Source organism: Temnothorax americanus, unplaced genomic scaffold (genome assembly GCF_048541705.1).
Source record: "Temnothorax americanus isolate GAGA-0224 unplaced genomic scaffold, ASM4854170v1 Scaffold19, whole genome shotgun sequence".
In the NCBI taxonomy this organism is placed as follows: Eukaryota; Metazoa; Arthropoda; class Insecta; order Hymenoptera; family Formicidae; genus Temnothorax; species Temnothorax americanus.
This window is the reverse complement of record NW_027509329.1, coordinates 1,540,505-1,567,565: the sequence shown is the minus strand read 5'-3', so window position 1 is coordinate 1,567,565 and position 27,061 is coordinate 1,540,505. Positions and strand designations below refer to the sequence as shown.

General features: G+C 33.9%; 2 protein-coding genes across 6 annotated transcripts in view; one reads left to right on the top strand and one right to left on the bottom strand.

The window, feature by feature from the left end:
* Whd (carnitine O-palmitoyltransferase whd) overlaps nt 1-25,503 on the top strand; it is a 26,792-nt gene extending 1,289 nt beyond the window's left edge. For 2 of the 3 annotated variants that reach the window (XM_077404609.1, XM_077404610.1), the window contains exons 2-15: nt 18,901-19,056; nt 19,181-19,317; nt 19,411-19,687; nt 19,890-20,213; nt 20,370-20,569; nt 20,640-20,844; nt 20,938-21,045; nt 21,136-21,161; nt 21,419-21,484; nt 22,543-22,654; nt 22,772-23,041; nt 23,119-23,268; nt 23,346-23,555; nt 23,708-25,503. In XM_077404609.1, the coding sequence (XP_077260735.1) occupies nt 18,916-19,056; nt 19,181-19,317; nt 19,411-19,687; nt 19,890-20,213; nt 20,370-20,569; nt 20,640-20,844; nt 20,938-21,045; nt 21,136-21,161; nt 21,419-21,484; nt 22,543-22,654; nt 22,772-23,041; nt 23,119-23,268; nt 23,346-23,555; nt 23,708-23,806 (2,325 nt within the window). In that variant the 5' untranslated portion in view covers nt 18,901-18,915 and the 3' untranslated portion in view covers nt 23,807-25,503. Of the gene's footprint in view, nt 1-18,900; nt 19,057-19,180; nt 19,318-19,410; nt 19,688-19,889; nt 20,214-20,369; nt 20,570-20,639; nt 20,845-20,937; nt 21,046-21,135; nt 21,162-21,418; nt 21,485-21,917; nt 21,981-22,542; nt 22,655-22,771; nt 23,042-23,118; nt 23,269-23,345; nt 23,556-23,707 lie in introns of all 3 variants that reach the window. The other variant, XM_077404611.1, reaches the window with a different exon arrangement.
* On the bottom strand, nt 24,494-27,061 carry LOC143896657 (protein POLR1D). 3 transcript variants are annotated; one of them, XM_077404624.1, is made up of 3 exons: nt 26,922-27,061; nt 26,304-26,365; nt 24,494-25,833 (listed from the first exon to the last, which is right to left on the bottom strand). In XM_077404624.1, the coding sequence occupies exons 2-3, from the start codon at nt 26,324-26,326 to the stop codon at nt 25,617-25,619; spliced, it is 240 nt and encodes a 79-aa protein (XP_077260750.1). In that variant the 5' UTR covers nt 26,327-26,365; nt 26,922-27,061; the 3' UTR covers nt 24,494-25,616. The 3 variants fall into 3 exon arrangements, with proteins under 3 accessions (XP_077260750.1, XP_077260752.1, XP_077260751.1); XM_077404626.1 differs by having other exon boundaries at nt 26,832-26,971; XM_077404625.1 differs by lacking the exon at nt 26,922-27,061 and adding an exon at nt 26,540-26,816.

Below are 27,061 nucleotides of genomic sequence, written 5' to 3'. Positions count from 1 at the left end.
ATTTTATAATTTATATTTATATCCGTGTCTATTTTTGAAACGTAGTTTTTTTCCTTTTGATACAATGCCTTTTACACGTTCTCCTCTTTTTAATATGTCACTATAAAATAAATAAACGATAAACCAATCATTTCTTGAGAAGAGCTCCGTTTTTGAAAACCCCGTCTTTTCCCTAATTCGGGGGAAGGGGAGGTTCACCCTGTTCCGGATATTTGCATTCTTTTCCTTATACATTATTAAATATTAAAGGGTGAAATTTAAACCACAATACCTTGGTACTACGTTTACGCGAGCGTTACTTCTGTAATAACTTACGATAATTCACTCGTTTACGCGGAGTAAATTATCGTAAGTTACTACAGAAGTAACGCTCGCGTAAACGTAGTGTGAGTCAAACAACATTTTGTTATTTTTAACTACCACGTGTATACCGAAACTTATTATTTTGACACAAACAGTATTATTTCAACTTCATTATTGGTTTAGTCGAATCGGTTGAATTAATGCATATTAAGGCTGCGTTTCGATATTCACTGCCAGTACTGAAAATCTATAGTATACGTGACGTGAACTATAGATTTTCAGTACTGGCAGTGAATATCGAAACGCAGCCTAAGTAGGAGCAGTATATGGTGACCTATATATATAGGAATGGTTAAAAAAAACTTATTAAATTAAGTATATCTAATTGACACACACTACGAATTTAACAGTGTATAGTTACTCGAAGCAATTGTATAAAGGCGTCTTAACAGGTTAGATTTCCCCCGGAGCAAAATTTCGGGTATTTACAACTACATTGATACCGCAGAATTCCGCTCGGTTTGGCAGATACTTTTTAACGGTGAATGTCCGCGAGCGACATGCCATTACATTGCCAGACCTGTTCTATCGCTGATTGCGTTTTTTTGTTCTACACACGAGCTGCGCGAGTAAAGGCCCGGACACATAGAAAAACTTAAGCAGTAAAACTCAAGCAGTAAGCAAATCAGTCACGCACAGTCAAGAACTTAAGGCACGGCCCTAAGCGGTAGCGAATCCATACCGTTGATTTCTTACTGCTTAAGTTTAACTGCTTAAGTTTTTCTATGTGCCACGGTCTTAACTGCGTGAGTAGTGGCCGAGGAGAGGGAAGATGACGGGGAGAAGAATGTGTAGAAAGTACATTTTAAGGAGAGCAGATTTGTTTTTTCTTCGCTGCCGCCACCGCCGCTCTCTCGGTGTCCACGGCCACTCCCCCCGTGCCACGTGTGCGCATTTTAAAATGTCAGCCGTCGAGCCGAATCCAAAGAAATACGACGCTTTGCGGCGATTTAAACGAGCGTTTTTTTTTTTATCGCCTCCGGCGCGCCGCGTCGTGCATACGTCGCTTTCCAATCTAATCGACGTTCGCCTAATTTTACGAGGTATCAACGCTATCAATATGTTTATTGCTCGCGACGATCCGGATAGAATCGATTCACCGTAAGTTGGATAAAAACACGGCTTGTGGGATCTCGAGTGGCAGTTAGAGAAAGAAAAAATAGGATATTCTGTACACGTTTCGTTGTCATTTCTCGGAAAGAAAGGCGCTTTTCTAGCTTATCTCTATAAGCAAGAGGAGCACTTAAATGCGCCGTTAAATCAAGCTTAGAAAAAACAAGTTATTCGCGCTTTTATCGATCAGCCGAAACACATGAAGTGTGATTATATTGAGGTATATTGTTTATGACCAGATGACACACAGGTATACTGTTTAACACTAAAGATTAGCGTTATTGGTTTTCAAGCTAATAAAGTCGGTGAATGACTTTGTTATCGTATTAGAATTTTAAAGTCCCAAGCTGTGAATGACCGTTCGATCTTCTCTGAAAAAAATCCCTATCGCTGTTTTCGGCTTACGAGCCGAATTAATGAATCTTTGCGGTGAATTGCGCGAGCGTGAATCGTATTTTTAAACGAGTTTGACGAAGCTCGTAAATGCGTGCATTTGAAAAAATTCAGCAATTCAGCTTCTAATTCGACTTTAAACCTTCGATTATGTATAAGTTTCGACGCGATTGCACGTCTTCCGCATGCCTTCCGTCACATTTGTTTGAAACGACGTAGATCGTAGCAGGATTCGACCGGTTCGAAGAGAAGGAAAGAATAACAAAAGCTATATACGATGCGCGACAGAGACGTGCATATATTATTACGTAATGCAGTAATACCGTCGGCTATACGCATCTGAAATGCAAATGGACACGCCTGATCGTACCTGTCTCACAAAAGCAAAGTACAGTTAGGCAAACTCATTACGGCGCTACGTCAGTTCTGTCCAAATGTTTGTAGTTTAACGTTATGTAAGTAGCACGAAAGATAATATTTTCTCTGATAATGAGTGGAGTGTTTGCGGAAGGATCGGAAATTACGGAGGCAAAAAGGGAATCGTCTGGTAACTCAATAGTGTCATTGAATTGTATCTGTATGCAAATGAAAATTTAGCACGTTACAGTGCCCTTTTGGACGCCACAATTCCGGCATCTTTCTCTCAATATTCTACGTTAAATTCAATGAACTCTATATATACATACTGGAATGAGTGTTCCATTGATTTGGCTGTTGCCAGTGCCAATCACATAAAAATGACTCAGTGCGATTGACCAATCAGGTAGTATTAAAAAGAAAAAGAAGAGTACACACCCAGCCAGACCGATGAATCACTCATTCCAGTATGTATAGAGTTCAGTGATTAAACAGGACGAAAACATCCGGCGCTGGATTCTTTATTTATATATTTTTTGGGGGGGTCAAAGTCCGCCTCTCAAAACAAGATTTATTAGACGCGACCAGCGACACACGTGTGCATGTTTCACGCACGCAAAGGCGATTGCACTTTTGCGGCTATCCAGACGGTTCAATGCCGTGCGGTTAAATAGGGTGGCAGCTCGGACGAAGAAAAGAGGAAGAGATGTGACGTAATATTTATTAGAGGAGAAAATTGTAGTAAAAGTTACGTTTACGTAAACGGAGAAGAAGTAAAAGAAGAGAATTCAGTCAAAACAAATTATGGAACTTCAGAAAGTCGAAATAAATACATCGATTCAATCGACACGTGCTTAATTAAAAGTACATATTTGTAAATTTTATTATTAAGACATAATTATGCATTATAATTTTTGCACACACTTCTGCCTTTTCTCTTTGATAAATTAATTACGCTTGGCTTTTATTCTGCGATTGTTTCATATATAGCACAAATAAATATTTAGTCTAATTTAATCTTTGTTTATCTTTAGATAAACTGTGCAATGTATAATAACATTTGTAGCGTTTTGTAATGAATTACAAAAATGTGTACCGTGTACTGTATAAGCACGTATTATTTTAGATGTTTAAAATTTCTGTAAAATTTTGTTAAATTGTCATTTTGAGTCTTGTTCAAACGAATTTTAGCCTGATGACATAGTAGTTACCGTCGCAACATGACGGAATGCATAATAGTGCAACATACCTAATAAATTTTCTCTCTCTGCGACCACTGTCACAAGTGTCACTGCAAAACAGTCACTGATATCGACCTCCCTACATCACTCTTTCGTACTGCGATTTATTTGACCGAGTTGTTTAAGTATTTAAAGGCCGACATGAAGTATCTCATTATAACGAATCAAACAACCAGATATTTCGTAAATATAAGTCTTAAATTTAGCAATTAACATTGTTTGAATTTAATAATTAATTATATACATAATATCCAGAAAAAGTTGAATATTTATATATCTAAAAGAGAGAGAGCACTATTTTTTCTCGTATAAAGCTTTTAAGAAACAAGATTTTAGAATATATTAAATATTGTTTTTAATAATATTAATTAATAAGTCACATAAGAAAAGAGGCGAGAACACAAGGTTTTGAAATCGTGACGCGTTGCGAAGACTTTCTACGTTTCATACTGTGGAGTAATCCATCATTAACATTGAATCTTGATAAAATAGCAGTTACATTTGAAAGTTCGACGTTTTCTTTAAACATCAGCTTGGAAAATGCTTTTTCATGATAAAAGATGATGATAAATACATAGCAGTATTATCAATGTGTACTGTAATTCGCGTGTAGGAAATGATGAAACATCCCTACAATCATAAATCCCACGTGCAAATTCCTGCTGTGAGATATTGCATTTATCTTGAACTTATTCTATATAATTTCCAAATGATCGAATATCGCGTTTCCTTATATACGTATACGTCATGCAGATGTTCCTGGATACATACAATTAAATGTCAAGGATGTGTAGATATTTCACAATCAGACTGATTTAGTTAGACTGGGAATGATGTTAGGTACGATACGTAAAATAAATTAAAGTATAAAATATATAATCGTCGATATATCAGATAAAAACGTTAATAGCAGAATGACGATTATTCTTAGTTTATTAAAAGTCGCACGGAAGCTTGCATGTTACACAAATTCACTCTTTCACAAGTATTAATATAATTAATATAATATAATTATGAGAGATATGATATATGATGTGATATATGATTAATATATAATAATATATATATATATTTTTGTTCATATATCGTTATCATTAGAAGACTTTTTGATACATTTTATTGCTACTATTAATTCACATTAATTTTAACGTATTGAATATTTCAAAATTATATCCATTATTTCAAAAATATGGCTTTAAAATATTCGCAAGTTTTTCTTTGAGGAATGAGGATTCCTTGTTCCTCATTCTACATTTCATAAACCTTCCTTCACCGAATAAGGAGCCTTTATTGGCTCCTTTATCTCAAGGTAGGTCACAAGCTTTCTTCAGGAGGAGCGATGCAACCTTCTTAGCAGATGCGCAGAATATATATTATAACCAAATATAATCTCCAAAAGTCATCGGCACTTGTTTTCATTCATGAAACAAGGCGGCCTTGGAGATTCAAGGAATCCTTCATGGAAGCTTCCTTAAAATAAGGAAGGATTCGAGGAAGGACTACGAATACGAGTATAATTTTGTGCAAAACATGTTTTATTTAACAAAAGTTCAAAGTGTCGAATGAAAGTCCACGGATAAAAATAATCGGCTTCCAATGTACACGCATCAGCAAGTTATTTTCCGTGCAGTATTACGAAACGTTTCTGTTTTAGCTATAATGCGCAACAAACATATAGTACGGTAGAGATTTCTTATTTATTTATTTTTTATCTACCTTTTTTATATATGACGGTGATTAAAAATAAAATATTTAATTAACATTTAATCAATATCACATGGAAAAGAAAATAATAATTTGGAAGTTGATATGTATAAGTGTGAAGAAAGACACCGACTAAAACATGCTAAATCTATGATAGTTTTGTAAAAAAGGTTTAAGTAAAAAATGTATATAAATCGCTATCTCTTAATTATCTGTTTCTATTACTACGTTTACGCGAGCGTAACTTCTGTAGTAACTTACGATAATTTACTTGTTTACGCGGAGTAAATTATTGTAAGTTACTATATACAAAATCCCGTTTACGCGAAGGAATTATTGTAAGTTACTACAAAAGTAAAGTTCACGTAAACGTATAATAGTATGTTTTTTTTAAAATAAATTAAAAATCCTCGCTTAATTTTCTAAAGATTTAATCGCTATGTTCCAAATTATATTTCGATACTTTAATATTATTTTCTTTATAACATTACGCAAGCAAATTGTTAGCAAATAAGGATTGGAAATAATAACCTCTTTAAGTAAGGGAAAAATAAATTATTTCTACACGAAATATATTATTGATAAACGAATCGGTTAATGCAGCAAGTAACATTACATTAAATTAAGTTTTAAGATCTCTTTCTTTTTAATATTAATACATTTTATTTAAATATAAGTTAGCGTTTATTTAAGCTGAAAATTATTTATAACTCGATAACCCTATTGTTTCAAAATAATAATATCGCCGCGAATGACCACATTATCCTTGAATAATCCATGTGTCATTATTCAGGAACCAGAAAAATTATCAATCATGAAAAAGTCGCTTCTTATATACGTATTATAATATAGTCGCGTATATTATAATATAATCATCTCTTTGCATTAGTAGTTTATGGTATAATAAATATAACGTTATATAATGAACATGATTAGCGGACTACACGAACCTCCTTGATCAATTGAGATACGTGCTATTCTATTAGAGCTGTTTTACGTGATTACATAACATTATTATTACGTTATTATTATAACTGCGCACAGCTATATATACGCTTGCACTAGAATTATATCTTTCCAACTGAAGTACGACGGAGACTGATTCTATATACACACATGATTAACACACGCGTCACATCCATGCGACGGTCAAAGTCCACTGCAGCAGCAAAAGTGCTGAAATACCAGTTATAACGTGGAATCCGGCCTTGGGCAGGGGTGCCGTCGTTTAATTTCATTTCGAAACGGCAAATTTTCTCTTCGTCGATGCCTCGACGATTCGCAAATTTAATACCTACCGTGATTCTTCCTTGTATTTTTAGATGCAAATTTCACTGTATCTTATATCTATGTATGAATTGAGTGCGCTCAAGTGTTTTCAAGCAATCTCGCACACTTCTCGTGTGGTTTCTCTATAATTTGTACTATTCTTTTGGTTTAAATAAACAAAATTCTAATTGTGTGCTATTGTTCACGTAATACCAGCATTTATCGCCGGCAAATATCTGTAACTAGATACTGTGGTTTTGCACTTTTAACTCACGGACGGTTTCATTGCGATTGCGTTATTTGTCTATTAACGAAATTCTATTGCGTAAAATACATACATCGCGGTGGGTGCATAGAGTCTTGCGTAATTGCGTAGAAAGTAGCTCCGTCATACTTCTCTTGTGGAGAGATACCTCCATATTCGTCTCCTCCATAATAAACCCGAAGGCCGTACCGTACAATGCATTGCAATTTAATCGCCGATTTCAGATCACCGACCGATGAAAATATACCTGCTAATTCTATATATGAGATACTGGTTATTATTTGATAATCCGTATAGAGCAGTATCAACTTTCTTATGTGTTATATGTGCGAATATAAATTCGCGAGTGACGGTATTTGTGCGCGAGTTATTTAAAGTAATTTCTTCCTGTGAGAATCCGTGTAAAAAATTTTCAGCGGGTTAATCATTAAATCGATTTAAGTAAAATAGTATATATGTATAAGGCTTCATTCAAATAATACGCGTGAATAATAATACTAATGTCAAATTATGCAATATAAAGTAAAATGTTCAAGAAACTAAAAAATAGATTATGTACGAAACGTTGTCAAAAATTATAGAAAATGGAAAGAAAAACTTTAATATATCTATTTCTGACTATATATGAATTCGGTGTATTTGTATTGCAGAATAGTTCGCAAGGCAATTAAGAAAAAAATTCGCATATTGATAGTGTGTCAGATATGCTTCAATGTATATATACTTGAGTTAATATTGGATTTTGGAAAATCAGTTTGTCTTTTATTTCAACTGAGAGCTCTATATCTATTTCGTTTGCTCGAATCCCAGCCCAGCGTCTGACACAACTGCAATGTAATTTTAATTCTTGGTAGTGCGATACGTTAAGACCGTTACACAATAAGACAGTCATTTCGCAACTAATTGCGAAGTCTAATTATTTTTAACAATAGGAACGTATATTTCCATAGATAAATGACGTCGTGTGCACGATATTACGTTGATTATACATTTTGCGCGATGAGCGAGCGTAATGTACATTTTCATCGTTATTGCTGTGTGCAATTAGAAGAAATATGTTTCGCGACGACGTCAATATATAATTTTGTTTTTATTTCCCTTTGTTAAAATTCAAATTTATTTTGATGATGCTTTACACCAATTAGACAAAATAGTAATGCACTTTAAAATTACTTTTAAATTGCGGGATATTATAATCATTTTTATGCGAGACATATTATTATTAGAATTATTATAGATAAGAAAAAGAAACATAAGACTCTGATTTTCAAGAAATGTTTCTTGACACTTTTGCTGCCTCAAACCTTCAATAAGTGATGTTATGATCGCTCTACTTTAATATTTTTTTATCTCAGTTCAATTTGCAACGCAAATTATGTAAGATCCAAAAAAGAGCATCAGGAAACAGGAAATTTGAATGCTTGAACTCTTTTGCTTGAATAATTCCAAGTGTGCTCAAACATTCGTTTAAGACCCAATTTAGCGTTAAACACATCGCAAATTAAAGCGTGTTATTTTTACACGCATAAATGTCTAAAAATAACACGTTAGACTGAAACTCTTTTTACATGTTTCTTTATGTCTTAAATTACGTCATTTAATACGTTTAATCGTATTAACATATAAAAGTTAATGCGTTCAATCGTGATGTTAAATGACGTAATTTAAAACGGCAAGAAATGTGTAAGAAGAGCTTCAACTATAAAATACACTTGGATTTTCAGTGCATGCGCATGCGATTTTAAAACATAATATTCAATTATGGATTCGACTTCAAAATTTCTTTTCTTATTTCATGACTACTTGAATATTTTTAGCCTAAAAACCAATTGGTCGCTATCTAATGCTGAATAGTTAATATTATACGTATCGCTTCAAAACTGCTAGCTCACGACCGCGATGAATCGCTTTATATGGAACAATTTTTTACGAATCGCTTCGCTTCAGTGATATGCAGATTGTTTTACCGATTAAATTTCCGGCGAATCGTAATGGTTTCCGACGGAAATTACATCACATTTCTGTATAAAGTACCTATAGATTATATAAATAATCTTATATCATTAGTCGGGGATCGCGCGCATAATATGTCTCATGAAATATTTATGTGTGGATTCGATCACGAAATAAGTCGCAAATTAATTCATTACAATAAGGCATATAACAATACATGCTTCATCGTTTGCGTTTTTGTAGACTAACGCGCTCAGATTAATTAAAAATGTGCAGCACACGTGTGCGTTTTTGCTGCACGCTGAAGTGCGCATCATGTAACTTGTAAATTGCGTTATTAAATATAGAGTCTTGAATAGCAATCAACAGATCGCCGATAAGTTAGGCGTGTATATATACGTTAATGCGAGAGAGTGCATCAGGATATTTACGATTTGTTTATTTGGTTCGCGCAATCAGTCTCGAGGCCGCCGACAAGAATTTGGAGCAAATTCGTGAATGAGGAGGTAATCGTTGCGTATTGCCGCTTTTTGATAAGGAAGGCGTACGATGATATACGAAGTGGTATCAGTCACTCGTTGCGGGTGTTTCGACGCGCGTCTTAATCGCGTCTGGTTCGAAGGTCGTTTCTTATACATGTTTGTTGCAGTTAATATCGACGAGCACCGAGCACTAACGCTACATTGCACGAAATAATAGACCTGTTCTTTTTAACTGAACTTCTTGCACGGTTTATTGTTTCTCTTTTTCTTTTCACGTTGGAGAAAAAAAAGAGAAAATATGAACTAGTGCAAGAAGTTGAGCTAAAACGAACAGGCCTTAATGACTCTTAGGTGCTGTAATGAGGAGCAATGCATTTTTTTTTTTTTTAACAACGATTGATTAGATATGATACTCACGTTTATTGCGCATTGCGCATTGCGTATTGCGTATTGCGCAAAAAGTAATCAACTTTTAGATAACATTAGATACCGGTTTATACAATAAGATATATATTTCATAAATGATTCCAATTTAGCGTTAAATATAAGGATACACAAGACAAGAGAACTTGTTTTTATTTTATTTTTTAGATGCCTATCTTTTTTAAAAATTTAATTATATTGGCAAATGTTTTTATTTTTATTGCTACAACTGTTTCTTTATGGCATAATGTAAGGGATAAGTCAGAGTAATTTAAGAGCGTAATAATTTCTTTTACATTTATAATCTTGTGTTAGAATATGTCAGTATAAAATTTGTTGTAAAGATAGCATATAAATGAATTTGTTATAAAATATTCTTGTATCTTGCAATAACAAAAATGTCGTTATTGCAATTAACAATGATTCCTTTCATGACATAAGCACCCACTAAGAAGGGATTTTTAGAAATTCGATCTCTATAACCGGATGAAAAGGGGTAAAATGTGTTTTCAAGGATTTTTCAATATCTTTTAGGTTCGATGAGATATCGACTTGATTTTCGTAGTTGTTTTAAAGTAGTTATATACATGCCGTAGCGAAGCACGGGTATATCAAGCTAATAATATTCTATCTTGGATTTTTGTAACAGGAAGTTAAATAAATAAACATAAGCTTTTTTTTCTACAAAATAGATGCAAAATTATATGTATCGATGAATAAAGAATACTTGGACTATACATAAGTTAATTCACTGATACTACGTTTACGCGAGCGTTACTTCTGTAGTATAACTTACGATAATTCCTTCGAGTAAACGGGATTTTGTAGTAATTTACGATAATTTACTCCGCGTAAACGAGTGATATATCGTAAGTTACTACAAAAGTAGCGCTCGCGTAAACGTAGTATGAGTCTCTGCCTTTATGCGCAGAATAATATTATTATATATAAGCTTAAAAACACGTATATTGATTATGCGTATTGATTTTTAAGTTCTGTAAAACTTAAGCTTGTATATGGTTTTATCATTTGATTTTTATTTGTTTATAAAATACGTTGATTATCATTGTCTCCTTATGGAATATAAATATTAAAGAATGTAATTTATATTCAATTTTACATTCTTTTAATGCATCAAGATAAACCTTGCGGTAATAAGTTAACAAATCTCTACAAATATAATTGTTTAATTTACATTGCAAGGCCAATAGTTGAATCATTATATAGACTTTGTGTTCTCCTTGAAACATCGAGGAAGTGCCAATATTTTTTTTAAACAAAGAACTATAGCAAAATAAGATGATGAGAAGAAGATTGCGAAGAATATAAAGACGAGAGAAAACAATGATTAATATTACTGAATGCTTTTGTTATCAAAATTAAAGAAAAACAATATAAATGATGATTTACGAAAAGTGAATTATTATTTCGAATTATATTATATTGTTATTGTAAATTATATTGTTATTGTAAATTATATTATTATTGTATTGTTATTTGATTGCATATCATTGATTCTTTTATTATTGCATTATTGGAATATTAAAAGCCACGTGCTAATTATTAACAGAAAATTATGTAGGAAGACATGCAAATAAATTGCAATTTAAGAATTAAATATCATTAAACAAATATCAAATATCGAAGAGGAGTTATTGTATCAAATTAATTTTTTGCTATTATTCAATGAGACATTGATAGCAAAATTTCTATTCTTAGTGCGATGTTCGCGACTAAATAAACATGTGTTTGACGCGCTGTCGAAAATAGGCTCGTCTCTCGTCTAAATGATAAAGTCCTCGTTGGTAATATTGCGCGTTATCATCCAGACATCCAGACAGAAATTACACCGATAGGGAGATATCTTGACGTGGTTTCTCACACACAAGATACTTCACATTCACGTTGTGATCGAATCTTTTATCAGCGAACTCATTATATCTGGGTTAAGGAAGCATGTAACGTCTAAAACGGGTAAAAGAAATTGATTCTATTTTCAAATTACATAGGAAATTTATATAGAAATATCAAATTCTAGTCTATTCTAGTCTTTAAAAAAATACAGATAATGCGTTTATTTTAGGTAGCGAACAAAACAAAAGATACGAGTATCGATTACCACATAAGTGCTGGTCGACAACCTTGCTTTAAAGGCTATTTAAGCTCTAAGCCGTAAGAAATTGACCAATCACAGGCTGCATTCCGATATTCACTGTCAGCAACTTTCAGTACTGAAAATCTATAGTGTACGTGACGTAAAATATAGATTTGCAGTACTGACAGTGAATATCGGAATGCAGCCACTGTCGAGTATTCTCCTCACATTCCATCTGTGATTGGTCAGTTTCTTACGGCTCAGAGCTTAAATACCCTTTAAAGCAAGGTTGTAGGCTAGCATTAATGACATAAACACTAAGTCATTGACTATATAAATCTGTATACATATATAGTAATGTTTTAAGCATAGGTAAATAAAAAACGATAAACTAGCAATTATTTTCTTCATAAAGATTAACACAGTAGAAGCGGAAACTTTGCGACTAGACGTCAGTATTATTATATAATGTATCATACTTGTAATCGATTGACGTCAACGAGCGATACTACGTCTTCACGTTTGTTTTGTGAGCAATTATCATCACAAAGTTCGCACAATTTTCATTGGAATCTACGGGAGGGAATATATAGATCGCGCTGATTAACGCATCGCGATTATTTTTGATCCGTGAAATTTATCAGATTTTTACATATAAATTCAACAAATTGACATTGCACGGCTAATACAAAAATATATAAACTTTTTCCTTGATTTTGTAAGCTGAGAAATGTATTTATTTCGAACCAACGCAAAGTGAAATAAATAATATATAAATTCTTTTTTTTAATGTAGATTTTTTTATCTTATTTCTCACAGTCAGACGAAATATTTATTCCGTGTATGAATGCGATAAAGTAGTTACTAAATGTATTCGATCGAATTCGTTAGTTATATGCGAAAGTCTACTTGCAATTTGAGTTTTGGATCTGGAAAACTCTGAATAGCATTTGTTCAATATCTATATGGGAAATGGCTTGGGAAAATTTAGTGGATCTTTGGAATTTCAAGGTTCGAAATTAATCACAGCCTATGGTAGGAAAACTGTCATTTGTGGACTTTCAAGGTTTGTGTTAAACCGCGATATTTGGTTAAATCGCGCACGTGGTTGTTTCAGCAGATCAAAGATCATTCAAGATTGCGCTAACGATTTTCACTTTGCTGGTGAAAGATCTCGTTGACTTAATGATACGGTTTACATCAAGAAAGGTTAGATAAGGAAATTTGCAAGTACGATTAACGTCATCAAGTAGATAGATATCTTGCATCGTCGAGTAAAGTTCAATGATAAATCATGCTGCTATATAGTAAATCATTGGAGATATTGGGCGTCTGCTTACGTACTGATCAAATGATGAAAAGTGCTATATCTGCACGATGAAAGTACAAACTTTCACTTATTAGTTTTATCTTTCACTATAAGTATCATAAAAAAGTTCTTCAACGCATCTTCGATGTCATAAGAGCATTAAGATCGCATCTTCGATGTCGTAAGAGTGTAAGAGAGTAACGTATTATAAAAGTGTTATAATGCTTTCTCAGGTGCAAAATAATAGACATTTAAAAAATGACAATTAAAGTAATTTAAATCGACATTAATTAATTAAAATCATGGTCGTAACACTTCACGACAACAAAGGTATTAAATTCGTAAGAAATTTTTGTAAAAAATTGCATGGATAGCAATAATCGTTTCCGCTGACAATTACGTTTTCTTGTGGTCAGTTTATTCTTTGTCTAATCAGCTTTAGTAAAAATATTCAGGAAACAAAAAGTCAAGCAGAAATTTTAATCTCAAGATATTTAAAATTATACATCAACTAAATGCTGTAGACACTTTATAATCTGATAAATTTATATTTGAATGTTTATCTTATAAAAAGTTTTATCTTAATCACGGATTTATTTTGTCAGAAGTGTGACATGTGATAATATATAATTATTATGATGTGTGTGACGGCGGATGAGAGGCAGACTTGAAGAGTAATCAAATTCTTTTAACCCTTCATCCCACTAGGTGGGTCGTTTTCGTCCGGGCAAAAATTAAATGTAACTTTTGAAAACGGGTAGAGAGGGCGCCACTGCGCATCCGTAAAAAAAGTTATGCTCCCCCGCCTACCGAGTACCGAGTTTCAAGGCGCCAGACTCCCTCCAGCCGTCAGTCACAGGAGACACGTAATTCTTGAAAAAACGAGGTTGGCGGCGAACACTTAAACACTTCATTTCAAAATAATTGCATGCAAAATTTTTTTTTTGAAAGAGGTACGTTTTTTCCCTTCAATTTCTTTTTTTATTCATTTCGATATCTTTATTTGTCTTAAAGTTATGATTTTTTTTTAGTAAAAGATGATGTTACAAGTTGTAGTTGTAGTTGCTCCATTTTAAAATACAAATTATGTGAAAAAATTAAATTGTTTATAATTTTATGATTGATACTTAAAATTGAAGGTTTGAATTACCTCCATGAATTTTTTCAGATTTTTTGTAACACTTTAACACTAAAAAAAACGTCAGGACGAAATGTGGGATGAAGGGTTAATAACGCGCTCATCGGACAAATTTCAGAATTAAATATCTGAACTCGATTTAGATTGGTAATCCTCTTTATCTAACGGGGTTACGCACGATAGGTGGTTGTTTACGTAAGTGCGCGGGTTTAAAAACGAGAGAAAGAGATAGAGAGAAGGGAAATAGAGGCTCGCTGCACGTGACACGCATTAACGTCGAGATTGAACCTCTATAGACTGGTTCGATTAAGGTTATCATTGTTCCAATACTCTTTGCGCGTTTCAGAGAACTACTCGACTCCGTAGTGATCTCTGACGCATATAACGCGATAAACTTGGACCCGTGTCTATACATGTGTGCGTTTTTGCATACGCGTATAGTTTCGCAGTGTTCACTGTCGAGACACTAATTCTCTTTACTTTTTCGTGTTATCGTAACGCGCGTGAAAAAAAAAACATTTGTTAATTTTCAATGTCCGACTAATGAACGCTTTAAAAAAATATATTTTATTTTATAACTCGTGTTTCGACGTATTAGATATTTTCTCGTAATGGTTTTTACAGAATCGTAATACCTGCACTTAACTTCAAACTTAAAAATGAGTTATATACCCGCAGCTAGCTGTCAAGCTTTGTGCGATTTAAATTTAATTTACTACTTGATGAATTAATTTAGTGTTGTATACAATTTTATAATTACGCGAATTTAATTCGTTCAAAACTCTATACATATTTACTGAGCAATTTTGCCTCTGATATCGAAAGTTTTTATCATCCATTACGTAAGTCCGTCTAGCACAAACGTTCTGCGTAATTGTTTCCGCATAAATTGCATTTGTCATTGACTTTGAAATTATGATTGTCATTAATTAACAGCTGGTTTTTGTTTTTCCGCGATATACTTTTTGTGAAAAACTTTATTACTAATTAATCCCCTAGGTGAATGGAATACACGTGTATATATCGCAGATAAATGAACCGTGGTACTCGACCTACTTATTGGCTTGGAAGAAATTTGCTCGATGTAGTTTATTTGCCACGATGCGATGGCACCGACATTCGTACGATTATCGAGCATATTTTTAACTTGAGTTAAAAGAATGTATGAAAAGTGGCAAGCCCCCCAACATTGTTTCTCTTATCAGCGGCTTATCATGCCAGCGATTATTATATTTTGAATTGATAACAGGCTACCAATAAGATCGTCCAGCTAACTCACACCTACCAAGGACAAGACGCAGCCTGAGTAGTCTTCATTATGATCGTCGAACCGATTAGCCGTCTCAAACACCTTACTGTCGAATTAATTTTATACGAGCGAGAGATACGGCGCAGCGTGGTAGATCCGAACGCGTCAAGAGATCGTGCTCAGTTATTCGTTAAGTTCTTAACGGGACGAGTCGTTGTTCAAAGTCCAAGGTTATTAGACGCATTCGCAAACGAGTATGGTTATACTACCTGGGAATTGCGAATTGCTCATCCATGAGCTGAGGAGGATTTGGATTTTTCTCGAGAATATTTTCATGTAAAAGAAATTAGGTAATATTTATACGAAGTTATTATTTATAAAATTCGTGTAGCATTGCGTAAAATTGGACAAATATAAACATATGTTACTTATAATATTCTATTAGTCATTTTATTTAAGGGATGCCCCATCATTTTTCATCACTTTTAGAGAACATATATATTTCCTGGACATTCCTAAGTTTAATTAAAATATTTTGCTGAAGTTGAAATTCGAGAAGACTGCAGCATTATAGACTTTTACTGAGCGACGTGTCCGACATTTGTTACATTGCTAGTGAACCGGCTTTCCTGGTGAAATCAGCAGGAAAAGGACCCTCGAATGAATCAAGTAATGCACTCTCGCTAAAAAGTCTCCGATCTGAAAGCGTGACGAACTGTCCACATATGTATGTGTCCGATCGCACATCCTCCTCGAATTATCGTTAATTACTCTCTTCTCTCTCTCTCTCTCTCTCTCTCTCTCTCTCTCTCTCTCTCTCTCTCTCTCTCTCTCTCTCTCTCTCTCTCTCTCTTTTTCTCTCTCTCTCTAAGTGATGCTAATATTTTTGCGACTTACCAAGCAAACTTACGCGAGCGCGCGCGCGTGCGGGTCTCGTTAAATTAATCACATATCTCATATTGATCAGGAGCCGTCATCGAGACGTTCCTCTCTCGTTCTCCCGATATTCCTCTCCATCGACTCGAGTGGAAATCGAGTGAAACACAGACGGACTTTCTAATATCTCGCACGCAGTGCGCTTTTGTAACGCGCGTATAAGCTCTTGATCTATAACGCCCTCAGCTCTTGATCCTCGGTTCACGTAACATCCTTCTAATCGGTTCCGAACGCTTCGCATTACGCACATGTTCCGTGACCTAGAATATATATATTTATTATTTTTTAAAATAAATTTTTCGCGCAGGACTTTCACTTCGCAATGACTGCCAACTCGCGTAATATGCTATCATTGCTCGATGACGGAAATTAATCCTAAAGCAATAATAAAGCAATAATTTGACGCACGAAAAAAGTGAGGGGTTTTTATATATTTTATATTAAAAAAAAAAATACACTTGAAGCAGTCGCGATTTTGTATATGATATGTAGTAGCACCGTGTATATTAATCTACAAATTAAAGGTTTGATATAAATGTATTATTAATTATAGTAGAAGCTCATAAATATTAATATTTTTCAGGATATGCTTATTAATTACATATGTGATAGATGACGGTTCTAAATTTATCGTGTTAAATATGCGTCAGAGATTTAAGTGACTAATGTATAGAGGATTTTCATTATAAAAACTGATTTTTTCACATACTATAATATTAATCTTAGTTAATAATGCTTATTTTTCGTATGATTAATGTTTTGACTTGGCATTCCGATGCATTCTGAATTCTAATAGATTTTTTGTTTTATTTTAAGGCTCCTATTTTCTACAACCCGCATTGAATTGATGTCAAAATCGAGAATATGAATTTTTTGCTTACAATATATAAATTATTTTTTCTGTATTACTTGCATTTAATAAATTATACTGAAAATATTGACTTTCTTATAATTCTGTATTGATGAATGGAGGTAGATCTCACGACGATTAATTAAGATTTACAGTAATAATAAAACTTACTGCTTCTTAATATACGAGTGTTTTTGATATATTTTATCAATTTATATTTTCAAAAGCGTGTGCGGTGGTATGTGAAAAAGTTAATGATGTATGTTGCACGAAAAAGATTCCGATGTCGTAACTCGACGTTGCGACAAAACAGGAGCATTAAGGACTTAAGGCCCGGGCATATAGAAAAACTTAAGCAGTAAGACGTTAGCAGTAAACAAATCAGTCAATCACAGTCAAGAACTTAAGACAAAACGTAAGCAGTACCGAATCCATACCGTTGATTTCCTTACTGCTTACGTCTTACTACTTAAGTTTTTCTATGTCCCCGGGCCTTTAAGAATATTGCGAATGGAATTTATAGTTTCTGTAAAAAGAATGGAGAACGGTGGGAGGGGGAATGAACAAAAGTTGTGTGCGAAGTTTTAGATCGAGCATAAATACATCAGTCGCTATTAGGTATTCCTTTGAAAAGTCGAATGTGTGTGTGTGTGTGTGTGTGCGTGTGCGTGTGCGTGTGCGTGTGCGTGTGCGTGTGCGTGTGCGTGTGCGTGTGCGTGTGCGTGTGCGTGTGTGTGTGTGTGTGTGTGTGTGTGTGTGTGTGTGTGTGTGTGTGTGTGTGTGTGTGTGTGTGTGTGTGTGTGTGTGTGTGTGTGTGTGTGTGTGTGTGTGCGCGCTTGACCTTTATAAAGTAAGTTTACGGTGGACGGCGATTTGCAAGTACACCGAACTCGTTACCACACGATGGGGCCTGTATTTACCAGCTTGGCGACGTTCTACACCGCGTTCACGCACGCACTCGTGCGCACCGCAATTGCGGCTTTTAAGTAAGGTCAACTGGTGCATCTGCGTTCACTCTGCATCGCTGTCATGCACCGCTACGATCGCGCAACTCGTCACGACGAGATTGCTCTTTCTCTGTCGTTTACCCCACGTATCTCTTTCTTGAAAGAACTGTGATATTTTGCCTCATTATCCAGTAAAAACTAGTTTTTTTTCTTCATTAACTTTTATATATTAGCATTCTGGGCTGGTATACGGATATCCTGATATCCTTGTGTTCTGGACCTTGTGCTCTCGATGCTGTTTTTTTCCATCATTTAGAACACCATATTTTATTTAACACATTGCGCGGATACCGTGTTTTTAGAGTACTCACCTAGACACCTTGGGACTAATTTTAAGTTCAAAGGGTTTTTGAAAGCGTTTCTGTGTTACAAAAAAAATCTATAAAAATTCATGTATTATCTTTCACAAAGTGATTTCTATACATAGGCCGGAACTGTTGCAATTTTTTTTAAGTGTTAAAACGTCAGGAGAAAACTGTAAAATACGAAAAATCGACTGTGTCTTCACTGCAAATCCAAATGTGTTATTTTAGCTAAAGCTCTTCTTACACATTTCTTGCTGTTTTAAATGCGACTACTCAACACGGTTGAACATATTAATACGATTAAACGTGTGGATTTACAGTGAATTAAAGGGCCCAGCGTTAATTTATTTTACTTCGTACTTTATCATTTTAATGGCAATGCGAGCATAAGCTATAAATCGTGAAAAATATTAATTCTTATATAAATTTCAACGTACGAATTTTACAGGAAGACTAACGCAGGATGGCGGAAGCCCATTCGGCCGTAGCATTCAGCTTCTCGATAACACACGAAGGATGGGACGTAAACTTCGATCGAGAGGTGCTCCATTTGGTCTGGCTTTCTGGTATACGGTCGTGGAAGAAGAGATTATTCCGATTTCAGGTGAGTCACGGTGTTTTGACGAGCACTAATTTGAACGTTTTTTTATACCTGGACAAATATCGAATACGAATGTGAAATAATGAATATTATTAACGTTATATCTTTACATTCGTTCTGTTCACAGAACAATCTTAAAAGTGGAGTTTATCCGGCTTCTTTGGAGAGCCTATGGGTCACTGTGATTCTAGTAACGGCGATACACTTTGCTGGCTACAAGGTTCCGTATGACCTCGTCGGGAAAGTTTCACCGTACCTTTCTGGGTAAGTCTATATAATTTTACGTTTCAATTACAAATTATTTACGATTCATTGCACGGATTAGCAATAATTAATAATTGTTATTTCTTTTGACAGATCGTCGATACTCGCGCACCTAGCAGGTTCCTTCGTAGTCGGACTGTTTTTATGGTTGGCGGTCATATACGCGATTCGGTATACGCTGAAGCTGTTACTCATGTACAAAGGATGGATGTATGAAGCAAGAGGCAAAGGTCGCAGGCCATCGATGTTCACCCAAGTCTGGCTCTTGCTGGTGAAACTGTTCTCAGGTTGGCATAAACCCATGCTGTACAGCTTCCAAGGATCACTGCCACGATTGCCGCTACCGACAGTACCTGATACTATGAAACGGGTTAGATCAACGTATTTTATGATCTTATGTTAGACATGAATGAGTATGTCATTTCTCGTACGCTTAAATTGAATTCGATATTATCGTTAGTCCAGTGAATGTTTTAATCTAGCTCTTAGCTTTAGTCCACAACTTTAGGACTCTAGGTCCATTTCTCTTTAACATTGTAGTGGAAAAATCAAAGTATTGTACATTTAAATAGTATCTGAGGAGCGTACGACCGTTGCTCGATGACGAGAATTACGCTCGCATGGAAAGGCTGGCCAACGAGTTCCAGAACGGCATCGGAGTCAAGCTGCAGCGTTACCTGGTTCTTAAATCTTGGTGGACCACTAACTATGTATCCGATTGGTGGGAGGAGTACGTTTATTTGCGCGGAAGATCGCCTCTAATGGTCAACTCGAATTTCTACGGAATCGACGCCATCCTTTCGCATCCAACGAACGTACAAGCCGCGCGAGCCGCAGCCGTAATATATTCCTGCTTACAATATAGACGTCTTATCGAACGTCAGGAATTGGAACCGGTTAGTTTTTTTTTTGTTAGTTGCTTATTATTACATTTTTACAAGAAATGAAGAGATTTTCATACATTTAGTAAAGCCATATTAGTATATTGTATGTTGTATCACACAAGTTCAATCACATAAGACTTATATTTCAAAAATTATGTACATTTTCAGATTTTAGTACAAGGATTAGTACCATTGTGTTCTTGGCAATATGAAAGAGTGTTCAATACTACACGAATTCCAGGAATTGAAGTTGACAAAATTGTGCATTATCAAGATGCTAAACATGTTGTAGTGTATCATAAGGGCAGATATTTCAAAGTTTTAATTTATTACCGTAACAGAATTCTTCAAGCCTGCGAGATAGAACTGTAAGTTATTAGTGTTTTATTGGTATGCATTTTTATTACACGCCTGTAATACGATAATATCGCTTTATAGTCAGATTCAACAAATTTTGGATGACGATTCAACACCATCGGAGGGAGAGGAGAAATTGGCTGCTTTAACAGCTGGCGAGAGAACTGCCTGGGCGCAAGCCAGGAAAGACTTCTTCGCGAAAGGTGTGAATAAGGCTTCTTTGGATATTATTGAAAAGGCCGCATTTGTGGTCGCATTGGACGATGTACCTTATGAATATGATCCAGTACGTTATCTAATAAAATAAAAACATTTTTGAACAATATAAATATTAATTTGCAAACTCTAATATAATTATTACAATCATTTCGTGCTTTAGAAACACCCAGAAAAATTAGATCGTTATGGTAGGATCCTGTTACATGGAAAAGGATACGATCGATGGTTCGATAAATCTTTTACGCTATGTATTGGAAACAATGGCAGAGTGAGTAATATTAGTATATCTTTATAATTGAATTATTAGAATTGATTATCATTAGCTTCAATGTTTTATAAAAATAATTTCTGTTCGCAGATTGGCTTCAACGCAGAGCATTCATGGTGAGTATACACTTTATGTGAATTTTGTACAAATAATAAAACCATTGATATTTTTATAAAATTTTTTCTTATATGAAGAAATAATTATTTAGAAAAATTATGCATATATTTTTAATATAAAAAAACATAAAGCACGTGTTTGTTATACACCATATATTACGAAGTATTAGATCTATATTTTTATCAATATAAAAAAATTGATTTACATACTTTATGTATATATTGAAACACTGCATATAATGATAAGTAATGAGCAGGGCAGATGCTGCAATCATGTCACACTTATGGGAATACATAGTATGTTCGGAGTTCCTGGACCGACAGTAAGAATTACAATCCATAGCTTATATTATTTATTTTGCATATCTATCTCTTCTTCTGCTTCTGAAAGAGTTGTATATTACTGTCTATTTCTTGTCTATTAATTTTAAGTCTATTTCTTGTGTGTCAAGGACTTATATGGAAATAGTTTTGATTGCGAAATATATATGCACATATATATTTTTTTTATTTAAAAGATCTTTTTTTTAGCAAATCTTTACTGTCTTCGAGCGTTCTTCATCTTTAAAGCAGCAGTCATCTTTAAAGTTCTATGGGGTTCTTGCTATGCTTATGTTTCAGTCTCCCAAATCCTAAATATTACGTTTCCTGGAGGTTACCTTTCTCTGTCGGATACTTTATACTGACGACGAGTGCTTTTCACGTTTCTCTTTCGCATTTTGTCTTTATAATGTTTCTTTCTTATATGCTTAATAGGGCTGATGCACCAGTGCTCGGAACTCTATGGGAGTTTATTGTGGCTGCTGATAATGAAATTGGGTAATTTTTGTTGTGTTCTTACACGGGCAAATTACTAACTACTCATCTGTATCATTCCTAACAATTGTACAAGTTCTTTTATTGCGTTTTAATTATTATTATATAATGATTGACTCTCTTTTCTATTTTTATAAACGTTTCTACATTAATTTTCGCTTGCTTGCTTTTTAATATGTCAAAATATAATTATCTGTTTAATCGTTATCATGTATGAAGTTATTACTTAAGATAATTAAATGAAACTGTTGATTAGTTTAATTAGTACATACAATAAAATATATTTAGATTCGCATGATATTGTAAAAAGAATATTTGGAAAGTAAGGGCCAATTATAAATCAATTTGCTTTGTTGATTTTAAGTTTATTTTAAATAATTTATTGATAAATAATAATAGTAAACGTAATATATATATATATATATATATATATATTTAGTCTTTACTTTTCAAATAAAGCATGATAACGTAGTTTTCTTCATGAATTTAGCTCTTTTAATGAAGTAAAAGTAAAATATTAAAATTTAAAATTTCCTATTATTTAAGAAATGTGTATTATTCTCAGATATAAAGACGGACATAATGCAGGTACTCCGGAATTTACACCTCCAGCTCCAACTCGATTACAGTGGGATTTAAGTGGCAAATGTATCGAAGCTATTGAACAATCTTACCAGGTAATAATAATTAATCTCGTTCCACCTAAATGTAGAGCATATGCTATATTTAGCAAGTATATATATAATAATATTTTATTATACTTACTTTAACAATTGATTTTTTAAACTCGACAGGTAGCGCATAGTATATTGAACGATGTTGAATTACGTATTTACGTGCACGATACGTATGGCAAAGGTTTGATGAAGGCTCATTCCATATCACCAGACGCTTACATACAAATGGCGCTACAATTGGCGTATTACCGCGATGCTGGCAAATTTAATTTAACTTATGAAGCTTCTATGACGAGATTGTTCCGAGAAGGTAGAACAGAAACGGTCAGACCATGCACCATTGAATCTTCTAAATGGGTGAAAGCAATGGAAGATAAAACAACAACGGTAAAAATAAAATAATAAATGAAAAGATATAAAGATTTTCCTTCTTCGTGTACCAAGCGATTTCTCTTTTAATATAGGTAACAGAAAAAATCAAATTGTTAATGGATGGAGTAGCGAGACATCAAAAAGGTTATCAAGATGCTATGTGTGGTAAAGGAATAGATAGGCACCTGTTCTGTTTGTATGTAGTATCAAAGTACTTAGAAGTAGATTCACCATTTTTGAAGGTAATTGTTTTATAATCCTTTGCAATACAATAATCGAAATGTAATCTTATTAAACGCTATGAATGCTTCTATTATAGGAAGTTCTAAGCGAGCCATGGAGATTATCAACATCGCAAACTCCACACGGTCAAACTTCGAAATTGGATTTGAAGAAGTATCCTAATTGCATTTCAGCTGGTGGTGGATTTGGTCCTGTGGCCGATGATGGCTATGGCGTTTCTTATATAATTGCGGGAGAAAATCTTCTATTTTTCCATGTTTCTAGTAAACGATCTTCGTCAAAAACGGTAAAATAATTAATATTTTCAGTTTCATTACTATAACCATCCTTTTATATTTATTGTTGTCTTTATTATATTCCATAATTGTTCATTTATATTAAAAGATAATGTAATGATAATTATATCTCCTGATAATAAAATAATTTCGTTATTTTTAGGACGCCGCCAGATTTGCAAAACAAATTGAAAAAGCTCTTGGCGATATGAAAGACTTGCTAGAACAGAAAAAGAAAATACATCAGAACGGATCTGCCTAATTTATTCATTCACCTGTAGCGGCGTGCAAAAGTAATTATAAACTGCGCAATGAAGCGGGATTTATAACTCCAGATAACTTTTCTTGGCTTATGGAAGGATTTAACAATGTAAACGTAATTTAATGCTTAATATAATTTTCTTAAGGCAGTTTTTTCATGGGCAATTATTTTAGTAAAGGTTATAGGAAAGAATAATGGGCCCAAAATTTAAGATACGTTATAGGCATTGCACATATATAGTAGATTTTTATAGAATCATTTCACGTTTGTCACATATACAATATATATATATATATATCTCATTATCATTAATATCATCTTTATTATTAAATAATCGTTTATAAACTGACAATTTATGCGTGATTTATAACAATATTGCACAGCAGAAGTGTGCATAAAAGTACAAGTACCAAATCTCCATTGCTTGCTGTACAATACTGCAAATAAAAAAAATATTTGACATTAATATATGACTGCAGGAACATAAAAAATGATTGTAAATTTCATTACTTATTAAAACTGTTGAAATTCTTTACACATGTGATATAAAGAAATATGTTATTAAAGTTAAAGTTTTTAGATATTGATAACCGAATTTCGAAAGATTTACTATGAGTACCTACATATTATTACATTGCATATCTACTATCTACTGCAAGAAATGGTTTTATAATTTCATTATGCGTGTGTATATATATATATATATATATATATATATATATATATATATATGTACTATATCCTATCATAATTTAACATCAAGGAGTCATTTGTATGCAATGCAATTTAAGCATATGAGAAATTATATTTTCTCCATGAATATGCACAAGTGGTAGACAAGTATTGCCTATATCTTAATATGAAGAGACACATCTCAATCTATATCAGTCTCATCAATTTAATACCCGATGAGATAGGGATGTAAAACTACGAATATGTGATTACTCTTTCTTTTTTAAGCAAACGTTTAAGCGATGCCATATATTAATATGTGCAACTTATCAATGCAAACTATTTTAACTATAAGTAATGACTAACTGTAAGCGATTTTATAACTTAGAAGGAAAGCGATTACATTCTCCTATCACATATTTGTTAAAGGTATATTTAAAGATATTGGTGCTTTTTTTTAAGCCTTGTTATTATATTTGGTGGTGTTATAATTAAACATTATTGAGATATTTAAGCGCAAGAGAGATATGAAATGCAAGATGATAAGATAGGAATATACATAACATTTTTGTACACTTAATTTCATCTTTGTACATTGAATGAAAATTCTGATAATGATTGTAAACATTAGATGTGAAATTGTACAATAGAATTTCGTCTGTTAGCTCTATAAAACAACTCTGACACCATTGTACATAGAATTTCTATGGAAATTACAACTACATTGCGGGAGGTAGACCGAAAGATCTAAAATATGCTTACCAATCGAGAACAAAATATGTAAAATATTTAAATATTGGCAGGAAAAGAAACACTATCAGATATTTGCAAAGCATTCGAAATATTTTTGTACAATATTGACAATTGATCAATAATTCATTTTATACCGTTTATTGGAATATTTATATAGAATTCTTTTTTGTTCCATACAAAAATATGTAATATTTGATCATAACACGAATGTACTGTAATAGAATAAATAAAAACAACTACAGTCGTTTACTTTAGTAACAATTACATTTAAATACGTTTGCACATCTTTTCCCTTCTCTCTTAACAAGAAATGAGAAATTCTCAAAAATACACACCAGAAATATATATATTAATACAAATACACGAGAACGATACTATGTGTCCATTACGATTTTTTAACAGTGTCCGCTTTACGTGATGGAACTTTCACTTTTTCTTGCTTCACTGATCGATGCTTGTTCGATATTACTGCATTTCGTAATGTTGAATGGAGGAATCTTTTGTTGACGGTTTCTTTAGGTTTCACCCATCCACTGGGACCCATTATTTCAGCCCTTCGTGCACCAAGCTTGGCTTCTTCCAGTAAAGCTTCGGCTGCCAGCCTAAAAAAAATACATATTTACATTTCGTAGCAACAGCGCTATTGCACAACTACAAAAATGAAGTTATAATAAGTGAGATAAATCTTTATTTTTTGCGCGTTTTTCTTTTTATAAAATACCTATAAATCTTTGCTCATTATATTGATACGTAGAACGCTAGTAACACGGGCGATATACAACCACGTTAATACTTCAAGAATCTGATTCTTTAAATAAGAAAAATTAAATAAAAATGTAGCAATATTCATGCAAATATTCAGAACATTCCATTGTTGTCCAAGTGAAATAAATTTGTATTACTTTTTACAACGTAAACCATTCAGAGGTGAAATCATGTGTCTAATTTTATTTTATTTCAGATAAAAATTAAAACCAACTGTCATTCCAAACAGGAACATCTCGTACTATACATTACTACATCGTGAAACATTACGTAAATGTAGTAACAGTGCACAATGAAATCGTATTACCTATTCAATGTTTCATCATCCATGTTCACCTGTCGCCGCAACCTGTTATTGTCTCGAATTCACTGAAAGAGAAACAAGTGAAAATATATTACATAAATACCCGTGATTGCACGCATACAGATTACGTTTTGGCGAACGCGACACGCCTGATGTATTTAGCCTTTTACAATGAAACATCACGTAGCACCGAGCTACCATTTCGTAAAAATTATCAAAATTGTCAGGGACTGTCATACCAAAGTCGCACGCGACGGACACTTCCGCGATGATGATCCGTGACAATCGCGATAACGCTGGCGACAGCTGATAACAAAGATGGCTGTTTTCACAGCTGATTCAGGCACGAAGAATGCTCGGGACTATGATACGGAAATTCACTGAAGAGAATTCTTCATCGCAGGCGTATGCAAAGCAAACACGATGTAACATAAAAAATTCGTTGCTGTCTCGTAGCGGGACGTTCGCGAGAGCAACACCCGCGGCGATTATCGCAGCTCGCGTTAAACATGATAATTTGAAATGGAATACCGTCAGTGCGTGTGTTTAGCGGCGTCTGCAAATTCTTTTAATAGTTCCCGATTAGATAGCGAAGAATCCGCTTGATTCAATTGTACGTACACACGCTCTGTCGTTCCTCTCCTTCTGTCCTCGAGGCTCGAACGTGTTTCCTTATTTCACTTTCAAGGCGGGACGGGAGGCGGGACGTGTTGATTGTGTTGAGCTTTGAGGCTGCACAGTGCGCACCGTCGGAGTGTGGG